The 12,231-nt window shown below is 52.7% G+C and overlaps 3 protein-coding genes across 3 annotated transcripts; 1 reads left to right on the forward strand and 2 right to left on the reverse strand.

The window, feature by feature from the left end:
* Window positions 1–4,893, reverse strand: Z520_03602 (uncharacterized protein; the record flags this gene model as incomplete). The annotated part of the gene is made up of 1 exon (XM_016774112.1): window positions 1–4,893. The coding sequence occupies one exon, from the start codon at window positions 4,891–4,893 to the stop codon at window positions 1–3; it is 4,893 nt and encodes a 1,630-aa protein (XP_016635058.1).
* A 2,811-nt stretch (window positions 4,894–7,704) lies between these two features.
* Z520_03603 (uncharacterized protein) lies at window positions 7,705–8,537 on the reverse strand (the record flags this gene model as incomplete). The annotated part of the gene is made up of 2 exons (XM_016774113.1): window positions 7,705–8,303; window positions 8,360–8,537. 2 exons carry the CDS (start codon window positions 8,535–8,537, stop codon window positions 7,705–7,707), a joined length of 777 nt encoding a protein of 258 aa, XP_016635059.1.
* Window positions 8,538–9,317: 780 nt separating this feature from the next.
* On the forward strand, window positions 9,318–10,879 carry Z520_03604 (uncharacterized protein; the record flags this gene model as incomplete). Its single annotated transcript, XM_016774114.1, has 2 exons — window positions 9,318–9,501; window positions 9,552–10,879. The coding sequence occupies 2 exons, from the start codon at window positions 9,318–9,320 to the stop codon at window positions 10,877–10,879; spliced, it is 1,512 nt and encodes a 503-aa protein (XP_016635060.1).
* Window positions 10,880–12,231: the final 1,352 nt, after the last annotated feature.

Raw genomic sequence — 12,231 nt, forward strand, 5'->3', positions numbered from 1 at the left:
TCATAACCATATGTCACCACCTTCGCCTTTCTCCCACTTCCTCCAAGCAGCCCAATATGCCGTTTCCAAATCCCTCACCCAGCGCTTCGTGTCGAACAACCGACTTGTCCAACGCCCTTCCCACAACATGCGCCGCAAGTCCACCAGTCTGCCCCTACCACGCCCAATTTTCCGTCCGTTGGACTCGGATGACGGGTATTCGAGATCCAGTGCGAGATCAATTGCCGTGTCGATGTAATGCTTCTCGCTTCGGACGAGCAGATCCCTCCTTGCATCGTCACCTTCACGGCCCTCTGGTAGTGCACTAGCTACAATGCTTCCGGCCATGCGACTGCACATCTTATACTTCCATTTACCCCATGTCACGATGGGCGTGCCGGACCAGACGGTGTCGGCAGCAGTGGTATGTGCGTTGCATTCCGGCGTGTCGAGGAAGAGGTCAACGACAGAGGCGCGTGTGATGTGCGTTCCTTTGGCAGCCACGTCGGTGAACACGATGCGGTCAGCAACTTGCTTGCCAGCCCATTTTTCAGCATAGCGTTTGAGATTTTGCTCGCCCAAATCCGGGAAACGCAGTAGCCACAATATTGCGTTGGGGACCGCCTTGAGAATCTGGAGGTACATGTCGAACGTGGCTGGATCAATTTTGTAGAGCTGGTTGAAGTTGCCCAAAATTACAGCCGAGTCCGACAAGTTTGGGAACAGCTCTTTCCTGAGTTTCCAGCGCCTGTCTTGTTCGCGTTCCCAAGCCGTGTCACGCTTGACGGGATCTTTGAGATTTGGAGGGCCATTCTCTGCGTCGGGGGCACTTTGCTTGTGGTCGACACAGAAGAATGTGTCACGCGAGAAGATGACGTTTTCCGAGTACACCCAATCTTCAAGGTCCTCCACCAACGAGTCCGTCCGTAACCGATCTTCAATATCCACATTGCGTCGCCATGGAGAGAGCGTGTCCGGCGGCACCGAAATCGTGTCAGCAAAGACGTAGTCGCACCATTCAGCTCCTAGTGTACCAGCAAAGCCCATGAAAGACATATGGATAGGTGCAGGCCGAGCGGCAAACACTTCGTTTCGTGCGCCTCTGGTGTACCCATTGAGATTAACCAAGATATGGACGTTGTCTTTCACAATTTGATTGACTAGTCGTTCCACACTCCACGACGACGCATCATGGAAGATTGGTGCTTCACGTTCGATCTGCTGACGGTGGACAGACCCATCAGAGGCAGTTGTTGCATAGCAGATAGCTCTCACTCGCGACGGGTCATGCAGGCCGAAGACCGATTGCATCAGATGCGCCAAAGGATGATTGTTGAAGTCCGAGCTGACATAGCCAACGTTCAGGTAGGGATTTGGAGGAGACGGCGGAGGGAACACTGTGGCCGGAAGCCATGCAGATCGAAGAGTGCATACAGAGATGCGGAGAGCATTTCTCTGCGAGATCTGTCGAACTTGTTTGGCAGAGAGTGGTGCAGTGAATGTATGGAAAGGAAGCACGGTTGGCGCTGATGGTGGCGACATCGAGTTGGGAAGATATGGTCGAGCGTATTTTCGAGCCGGATACTCTCTTCGACGTTTATACCGATCTTGATACCATTGCCACCCAATTTGACGGATTGCGCGTTCAACAAGACGCACGATCCTGGACCCCTCCCATCTCTGTCCAGACCAGTATCGCAGTGCTTGTCGGACAGTTTCCAGAGTCTGATTTCGTCCGTTGTCCCGGGAAGACTGCTTATGCAAAGTCAACTGCGTTGCCAGCGAGTCGATGACTGCAGGGGTCAATGTTCCACATCCCCAAGTTTCCCCCTCCTTGAGCTGTTTCTTGACAATTTCCACCACTCGGTTGATCCAACCGTACGGGCGGGATGGTGGTTGCTTCATCCCTCTCTCGTCTACGTGTAGACTGTCCCGCATGCTGTCACTCACGCAGATGCCTCCCCGGCCGTCCCAACTACACACCGAGTTCAATGCCGTAGCTAGCCCACAAACTGCTTCGGCGAAGTCAGGGTTGGCCGCAACTGCTCGCTTGTAATAGGCAATCGCATCAGCCACACGACCTTGATCCTTGACGGCGTTTGCTAAATTGGCCAGCGCAATGTCGAAACTACCATCGCAGGATACGGCGCGCTCGTACATTTTGATCGCAGCGCCAAGTTGCCCGATATCTTTCAGCAGGCTGCCCAAGTTCGTGAATAAATGGGCGTGCTTCTGGTCGATATTGAGGCCATAGTTGTAATACATCAATGCCAAAGACACTCCGGTGCCAGCAACAACCCCTGGTATATTGGAAATCTGGGAGAAGTTCGAATCGGCGAGATGATCGGGATGCACACTTTGCTGAACGCCGGCAAGGAGAATTCCCACATTGTTCGCTGTAGAGGGACTTCGCTGCAGAGACAACGACAAGTAGTACAATGCCAGAATCTCCCGTGTCGCTGGAGATTTTAGACTTCCAATTTCTGTCGCGTTGGACATGCCATCCTGGTATATTTTGGCGAGCGAAAGCAGGGAATTGCTGGTGGTGGAGATTCCGGCCTGTACTGCAAAGGGCGGCGAGACGTATTCGAGACCGGGTAAATTGCCTTCTGGCGGAAACATGTGCCTGGCAGTGGCTTCGGCGTGCTCAGGAGCCAGCAGAATGGGTTCCTTGCTCTCGAGCTTTGCTCGGACGTACTCGCGGTCGCGGATGGTGCACAGACAAGCCTTCAAAATGTCATCGATCAGTCCCCTGATCCCTTGTTTCCTCTGGCCGGTGGAGATGAGAACGGCGTCCTCGAATGCCGCAGCTGCAGCATGGTTTTGGCCCAGGGCATATAACATGTTTCCCTTGGCATGCACAAGAGCCAGCATCCGGCCGTTGTCTGCCCCAGGGATTGCATAGCCGCTAGTACCATAGCCGGGAGGCTGCGATTCGGATGCCGCCGAGGAATTCTGGTTGTGATCAGGATCGTAGTCATACTGGGCATTGTCGTACGAGGCGACTGTGCTGATGCTCGAGGCATGACTTTTGGTATCGCTTTCTGCGTCACTCAGTTCGGCCCAAGAGCTATGGGGATCGTCGACCCGGATCCGAAGTGTGTTCTCCACATATTCGATCACACTGACAGCCTCTCTTGCTCGGTGGCTTGCGCAGAGCAGCCCAATCAGATGCTCAACGGCCTCAAAGTAGCTCGGTCGTAAGCTGACGGCGTCTGACCAATATTTGAGTGCGTCTTCGCGGCGGTGGAGGGCGTGACAGGTTGCTGCTAGGTTAGACATGGCTTCAATATGGCTAGGGTCCTGTCTCAAAACTGCCCTGTACCACTCTTCAGCTTTCACGTAGTTGCCCAGGCCGTAAGCCAAACAGCCTGCTAACAACATGCCATCCACCCAGGGAGCATCAGCTTCCTGACAAAGCAGCTCCATGGTCTGAAGTGCAGTGACTGCCGATTCAAAAGAGGGCACCTGCGGCACATTGTTGGTCCTGGTGCTTACCTGCCTTATCTCTTGCAGTTGATATCCTTCATATTGTTGACGAGGTATATTCTTGGATTCGGAGTGACTCGGAAAAGACTGGAAATCTTGCGCAGTCAGAGCTTTGGGCGGTCTGAATATGGCGGTCTGTGGTCGGGATGGAATGTCGTACGCTGATTGTTCGGCGGTAGTATTCGGGTAGGCGTTAGAGGTTTCCCGCCGCTGAACTGGTGGTTGGTCCGTCGAATCAAGTTGGAAATGTGATCCAGACCTGATGGGGGGCTTGGGGAAAATGGCAGGCTTCAGTGCAGGCCTCATTCCCGAGCCATTATGTGCGGTCGAACGCTGATCTTTCGTAGTACATCTTATTGTCTGAAGAAGATCCATATAGATTTTGTTGGCCCAGACGAAGGTCTTGTCTCTGAACGCGATGCGCTCTGCCCGAGGTCCAGGCATGAGAGATACCAGCGTTGGTCCTGTCACAGGGGCCACTGGATCTCCCATTGCGCGTTCAGGTAGTGGATAAGGATGAGAGTAGGGGTATTGTGTGGCATGGTACGTATTCTGGTGAAGATTCCATTTCGACGAAGGTGACTCAATCAATCCCATTGGTGTACCTAACATCTGCTGGGGCATGCTTTGCAGATAATTGTCGTTCGGTGTAACTGGTAGCCGGCCATGTTTTCGAAGAGAGTGAAAGTGTTCAAAATGATGGTCTAAAGGAAACCTCTCGGCTGGAGCACGTGGAAAGAACCGACTATCTCGAACGGCAGCTGGACGGTAGGGATTGTACGTTCCGTCTGGCCAATACGGCCCGTACAACTCCTGGCCAGCAGACGCAGTGGGCCCGAATTGGGATTGAAGCGTAGCGGGAAGAACGGTGGGGATGTTGGAGCCAGGCTGGACATAATACCTCTGTGTCGGCTGTATTGGCAGAGTCTGGTTGAGCATCGAATCAAGCCCACCAGGGAAGTCCCAAGCTGGGCGAAATGACAATGGTTTGGAGGGCCTGTAGGACTGAGAATGCATCTCTTGTCTTCCATCTCTTCCCATATCTGATCCGCCGAACCGGTCCGATCGCTGAGAGCGTTTCGTTTCTGACCACGGTGAGGAGTTGGCGAAGGAGGGGGTAGGGCGCTGGAATGCGGGTGAAGATCCAAGGATGAGATGCTTCGACGCGGGTATTTGCACGCTCTTGTCCAATGCGGCAGTGTCTGGCTCGTATAACCTCCCGCCATTAGGTGTCTTCCGGTGTCTAATCATCTCATGCTCTGCATAGCTGAGACCTGTAGAACGTGAACGTCCATGGCCAGGGGTGCTCGAGTTCGCAGGAATGGCATATTGTCGAGGAGTCGCACCATTTGACTGGCGTTGAAACATGTTGGGATCTCGGATGGGATCCATCATATTCACGTAACGTTGAGGTGCCGTAAGCATCGTATCTGGGTAATTCGTCGCCTTGAGCTCAGATGAGAGTAGTGGGAGTTATTTCGTTTCTGGCAAGGGTGAAAATGAGTCGGGGGTCACCACAAGTCAGCCTGCTTCGTACGCAGTGGGAGGGCGTCTCGACGACTTCAATTCACTTGAAGATGAAAGAAGGCAACTGAGCCTGCTCTTAGTCCCATTCCCGATGCTCATTGTGTTCCTCCAGATTCACTCCTGCGCGCCAATCTCTGCCCAATCATGGATGGAAAGGTGTTGCAGAAAAAGTCCACAACTTGGGGGATCGAGGTGAAGTATGCAAGGGAGGGTTTGGATCAGACCAGCCTTGGGTCCGTGCTCGTTGACGCCAGGTATCAGGTATCAGGATCAATTGGGTCCGCAAATTGTAGGATGCAAGGAGAGAGAGGATAGTAAAGGCAGGGAAAGGACACGTCGAGGGGGAGCAAGTCGTAGTCGTCGGTCGATCTTTGATCTCTGAACACGAGAACGAGGGCGGGCGGCAGATCGGCCAGGATTGTGATGTTGTTTTTTTGGAGATGGAGCAGGTATGGAGCCCAGCGGAGAGGGAAGCGGAATGGGGAGGGTGAACTAAGTGGTTAGTGATGCTAAACGGTCCGCTCGATATCCGGACTGGAGGTCCTTTCGCACAAGTTCACGGTGTCTGAGGCAGTCAAGGTGATTCTTTCTAAGCACACTGTGAAATAATTAAACATGACAACTTCCCTCCGAAGTCCAGACATCGACAACCTTCTATTCTCACCCTGCAGGGCCCCAGCAAGGAAGATAATTTTTCCCTTGCCCACGCCTCATGCCGGCCGCATCTACCCATCCTTACGGACCGTCAACCATGATTCTTTCTTTTTTGCCCTCGTTAGACGCCAACCGTCACGAAGGGTGGGCGTGGCTTTGCGAAAATGGGACCGCGATGCCCCTCCCTGGTCGGCGGGCTGCCCCCTGGCGGCTTGTGACTGGCCTCGAGACCTAAAGGGCCTCAGCAGCCTTGGGGGGCGGAGCGAGTCTGGTGTGTCAGTCGCCCGCAGCTGGATGTGTCACGGCGAGGTATGTCGGCTTCATTGGTTCTTCTACCGGACTACGGCTGGGCTACCGCAGCCTGGCTCGCGCCCAGCTGCATTCCTCAGGCGCCCTTTGTGCCACCTCCATGCCTTTTGGGCTTAGTGATGACGATGAAGCGGGCACCGAATGAGCCAAGTGGAGGACCCGGTGGAGGCCAAGGGATGCAAACATGAGCATCAGAGAGACGATCGTGAATCGTGATGTGCCTAATTGGAGCCGGAGCTTCCCATGCTTCCCATTCAAAAGCGCCAGAGTCCAGTAAGCTATGCGATTTGCTCACTTGGTCACCAGCACATTCTCGCCTTGCGGCGTGACAATGCAGATGAAGAATAGTTATCAACGAAGAACGAATTGAGGCCAAAGAAAGACGGGCCACGTCCACCCCCGCCAGGCGACAGGGATGAAAAGAAAAGCAGCTTGCCTATAGGTGCTGTGGCTTGGTACAAAATTAGGGCAAAGTGTGTCTGTTTTGAGCCACGATACTCTCGGCGGGGGGATGAACCGCCTTCTGGGGAAGGCTAGGGGCAAAACGTGGACCGCCATCTCGCCTCCCCTAAGATCGTCGGAGCCCAAGGAAAGAAAAGGAAGGAAAAGAAAAGCCACATTTTGTTGCATGTTACAGCGATGTCTTTGATGCAATCTTTACCGGTTGCTGTCCTTCCCAAATCACAAGAAATGTCAGATGCTGTCAAGTCTGTCGTATCCTCGACGGTCAACCTATGCACCTTCCGATTGGAACCGGGGTAATGGCGCAAGGTGGAATTCGACAGATTCTGTGCAAGGGGCTTGTAGTACCCTGCGGGAACCTGCAACCAGGGTGCGGCTGGGTGCTGCATGTTGTCGGCAAGCCCGGTCGTGTTAGTAACATGGTGTCACCATGGTCTCAGACAAGAGCAGCCTGATGCGGAGGAGAAATCGAGCGGCAACCCAGGACTTCGAGTTCCATCGTCGCAAGTGTCGAAGGCTGTTTTCCCCGTTGCTGGAAGTTCTCGTCATTCCATGACTTCAAACCTACGTATGCATGAAGCGAAAAGTCGAACTTTACAGAGACCGGAAGGGAGTATCACACATCGCCGCATCCAGGGAACCCCTGGGACTGCTTTCGCTGAGTGGGACTGATGGTGGTTGCATAGATAGTCTAACAGGCCGTTTTTGATGGCTGAGGGGAGAAGCGAGTCGTTGGAGTCGTAGAGAATGCGTACCTCGTATCGTATATGCTGGCAGCTACCTGTACCACGCAAAGGCACAAGAGCAAGCTGCTCTGCCCCCCTGGCCTCATCTACAGCAGGTAGACAACAGGGAGGGTCATCACCACTGGAAGACGTTGGTGCAAAGTACGAGGTACCTACCTAGGTACCTAGTAGGTATATGTCAGTACTCAGCGAGTCGGTACCCTCGAAATAGGCGCAAACACGCCAAGCACAGCCGCTCGAGCCTAGCACTGGCACCACTAGTGCCCTGCCGTGTTTCCTTCAAATCCAATCCTCTTTTCCTTTCTTTTTCCTTCATCTAAACCCGCCGACAACAAAATGCATTACTTATATCGCCAGTCTCGGGCATCTTCCCATGCTGAGGTTGTTTTCGCGTCGAGCGCAGATTAACACTTGTATGACCTCTGGCTGGGCGTCCGGGGCTTAGAGATCATTTTGATCTCCATGGGATCTGGAAAATCACAGTCGAGGTTACAGAAGGTTTCTCTCGTGAGAGTCAAAATTCTATTCTATTGTTGCCTCATCCAAATCGCCCCTCGACTTCTGCAAAGATTTGAGGCGTGATTTCGTCGCTGCTGTTTCCCTGCACTTTGACTACCAGGTTTGGGTCCTTGTGTCGGTAGAAATCTAACAGACTCTGGCTCGTTTCCTCAAACTTGGCAAGTCGCCTTCTCCACGTGTCCTCACTGTCGTCATCTCTTTGCATCAAAGGCTCTCCTGTAACGTCGTCCTTGCCAGGAACCTTCGGGTCATTGAATCCAACGTTGTACACTCTCCCGGACGCTGCATGTATCCACCGGTTGGCCAATCGAGACAGAATGATATCAGTTGGCGTCACGAGCTGGAATACCAAGTTTATGGGGAGCAGATGGGACAAGGCTCTGGCTTGGGTTGCTGTACGGGGAAAGCCGTCAAGGATGAACGAGGTATCGGGTGAATTTGATGGGTGCACAACCGCGGAGGCAGAGCCATTTCCCCTCTCGAGCGCTGCGATTATATTCTCATTGGAGTCTGAGGTTGCAAGCCACTTTCTCGAGGTGAGTTCATTTAGGATGAGGTTCAGGATCAAAGGGTCCGGCACAAGGCCACCCGCTTTCATGTACGCATCGGCTTGCTGGCCTGGATCCGTTTGGTTAGCAGCCGTGTTGCAGAACAATTGCAGGGCAAGTAGCTACCCAGCGCAGTCTGTTTTTGTACGTTGTCGCGCAGTAGATCTCCGGTCGCAATCGAGCATAATTGTGGGAATCGTTTCGTAAGTCTCTCAGATTGTGTGCCCTTTCCAACACCTGGAGCGCCAACTAAAATGACCCTCGCGGCTCGTTTCAGCTTCCGGGTGGCAGTTGCGAAAGTCATGTTGACCTGAACGGAGAGGAGAACGGGCGCGTGACACAGGGCGCACCTTTTCGGGCAGTGCCGCCCGTATCAAGTGCCCATCATGTCGCCCTGAGGGGATGCAATAATTTCTATCGCAAGAGACTGGAAGAAGGAGAGACCGGATTAGTCGCGGCGGGGATACCAGGACAGTGTACTTCTCAGGAGAAGAGAACAGACAGAGAAGAAAACCGCAGCTTTTAGGAGGAGAAGCCGAGCTAGGTAAATGAAGCAGCCGAGATGGCGGCCTAGAAATGGTTGAGTAAGCCGAAGAATCAATAGTTAGCATCGTGGGGAAACGCCCATTGAATTTCAAGTCTCGGGTCGCACTGCACCGATAAGGATTTTCTGAGCACTGAGCAGCAGTTTCCGTTCACCCATAACTCCCCGGCCGCAATGTCCATCAATCAAGGATCCTGGATATACAAATCACCTACCTAGTACCTATGTACGAGGCAAGTACCTAGGGATGGAGCCTCCATAGTTCGGAATTATGCAAGCCAGGTTGTTCCTGTAAACACCGCTGACGAGCCAAGATGAAGACAGCTCCAGCATCACTTCGAAATGAGAGGGGAGACACTGGACATGCATAAATGATTCTCCGTTCCGAGGCTCCGCAAGGCTACCTTAACGCGATGTGCAGCCTCGCGACGCGTGAAATCGAAATCCGCGAGCCTTGACGCGTCTCCCCCCGCGCTCATTGCATATTCCAATCCTCAACCTCAACTTTTCCAAAAGTTGACCACGCAACAATCGGACAAAATGATGCGCTCAGAGCCACGATTCGACCCCAAGCGGAAACGCATCGATCACAAGAAGACTCAGTTCGCAACCGCATCCTATAAAGAGAACGACTATCCGTACCGGCTATCGTTCTACGATGTTCCTCCCACCCAGGAGATCAGCCTGGAAGAATTTGAGACATGGGCTATCGATAGGTTGAGGAGTATGTTGGCCTGAGAAAAGTAGATGTGAATACTACTGACCAAACACCAGTACTTGCGGAGATCGAGGCTTGCTCATTCAGAAACAAATCGCCCGAAGAGACGTCCGCGCACCTCGAGCCTTTGCTGAAAAAGTACCTCCCGCTCTCCTCCAATTCAGCAGCTCCGGGTGGTGTCGTGGACCAGAAATTGAAGAATCAACGGCGCAAGGACCATTACTCCCATTACATCCTCCGACTTGCATTTTCAAGAACAGAAGACCTTCGCAGACGCTTCGCCAGAGTCGAAACCATGCTGTTCCGCCTTCGCTTCCAGTCAGATGACACCCGTGAACGTCAAGCCTTCGTCGAAAGCCTAAACATGAACTGGGAAGTTGTCCAAGACGAAGAAAAGAAAGCATTAGGCGAGCAGCTTCTATCCGCTACTCCTGGTCTCCGACGTCTGGACGGTGAGAACTGGTTTAAAGTGGACTGGACCCGAGTGCCAGAATTAGTCGAGCATCGGACAGTCCTCGTACGGAAAGGCAAAGCATATGTTCCAATGCGCGAACAGACCAGCATGGTGCTCACCGAGTTCACCAGCCGCCTAGACAAAGGCCTCGAGCTCACTGCCCGCAATCTTCCGCGACTCGACGAAGATGATCGTCTGTCTCCTATCCTCGACCATCTTTCCAAGAACTTTGCTACTCCTGACGCCGGTTTCTCCGACTCGGACTCTGCCCTGGCCGGCGCTGCCATCACTGCGGCCAACATCGACAACCTTTCACAGCATTTCCCTCTTTGTATGAAACACCTGCACAACACGCTTCGGAAAAATAGCCATCTGAAGCACTTTGGCCGCCTGCAGTACACGCTATTCCTCAAGGGCATTGGACTCAATCTGGAGGACTGCCTCATCTTCTGGAGACAGGCGTTCAAACTCATTACTGATGACCAATTCAACAAGGAATACCGCTACAATGTCCGCCACGCGTATGGCGACGTAGGGGGCGATGCGAACCGTCGTGGGCGGGGATATTCCCCGTACTCATGTCAGAAGATACTCACGGAACATCCGCCCGGCACGGGGGAAGCTCATGGTTGTCCTTATAGACATTTCAGCGTGGACAATCTCACCGCCATGCTCCAAGCCACAGGAGTCCACGATCGAGAAGTTTTGAGAGGTGTCAAGGACGACGTGGAGAAAAAGAGGTTCCATATCGCATGTAATCGTGTGTTTGAGTGGGCACACAAGCAGGAAATCAAGAAAGTCAAGGACGAAGGCATATGGGGTCCCGCTGAGTTGGAGACGATTGTACATCCAAACACGTACTTCAAGAGGAGTTATCTGTTGAAGAACTTGGCGAATTCAGCAAAGCAGGACGTTAAGATGGAGGATTGAGATGTTGCTTTGGTGGTCAGTTTTTAGTCGGTTGCATTGCTAGGCAACGCTGATTTTGGTGCAATGGGTTTGTCTGATGAAATACGAGCCGTCCCCAATGAGCGCAGTGGCAGTGATGATGTTATTGGATCGCAGCGGTACATCTCATGAATGACAAGTTGCTTTCGGATATTTTTGGGATTGTCGTCAATTAACGCCAGATTCCTTCGTGTCAGTGTTAGGAAAAGATGAGGTGTCTTCTCATAAGCATATCCCCGGTTCCCCCGACCATCATCGAGGCAAATCCTTTACCTTCCTAATGTATTTCGGTGCAAGTAGGTGGTATCAGGGTGCTTACATCGGGCTTCTCGTCTCCCCCCTTTAGCGCTGCAACGCTTATCGGGCATGTTACTCGGTAACTCGTGAGTCGCGTTCCACTCTGCCTCCGTGGAAGACCGCCGCGAAGTCGCCGCCATCGCCACCAAATACCACCTGCGGTCGAGGAGATCACCTGCAAATGATCTGTAATAATATATTACAAGATCCTCCATGTACTCGGGATTGCCGCTTGTGTAAGAAACAGATCTGCCAGTCAGAAATCTTGGGATGTCTGACGGCTTCTCCTCGTTACGCGGTTGACGGGTATCTAGGTAGGTACGTGTTCGGAATTACAGCGCCATGTTTTTTTGGTTCCAAGTCCCTGCTCATTATAGGTCGCATCTATGGATGTCAACCTCGCTGGGTAATTCCCCTTCTGGTGGACTGATTTATTGATGTGTCTCTCTAATTCTTCCATCCTATTTCCACTCACAAGGAGCGGGCTGTCGAGTGGTGCGGTGAGTCACGATCATGGAAAATAACGGCAAAAGTCTTGAGTCCACACGACCATGGCGGGCGTGCTCAGGAGAATAACGAAATAGATTCCTTGTCGACAAATCTCTCCTGGGATAATCAGGTCGATACTCGGTATATATCTGGGTATCTACCATCTCATCATGCGGGTGGCTGGAGATGCCTGGATCAGCCACGGCACGGTCGCCATGTTATGCAATATCAACCCTGGCACAGGTCGATTCAACATCGCCTTCTATACCTCGTTGCGTTTGAGACAGTCCGTCACCTCAACATACGTGCTTTCAGCGCGGGGAATCCCGCCCTCCTCACAGCGGAATGCAAGACAACATCGCGCTTTCTGCGTTTCAGCCTGGCTTTGCTGGTGTTTTCAATTCCCGTCAGACCGAAACCCGTATATCCTTCAAACGAGTTGGAAGTTTGTCGACGCCGGACGATGCCTTGCAAAGCCTGGAAATGTGTGTCTTTGCCGGAAAAGTGAGCGTGCCTTACCCGTTGATCAAACTTCTCGAACACCTTCC

Source organism: Fonsecaea multimorphosa (assembly GCF_000836435.1).
Source record: "Fonsecaea multimorphosa CBS 102226 unplaced genomic scaffold supercont1.5, whole genome shotgun sequence".
Lineage (NCBI taxonomy): Eukaryota > Fungi > Ascomycota > Eurotiomycetes > Chaetothyriales > Herpotrichiellaceae > Fonsecaea > Fonsecaea multimorphosa.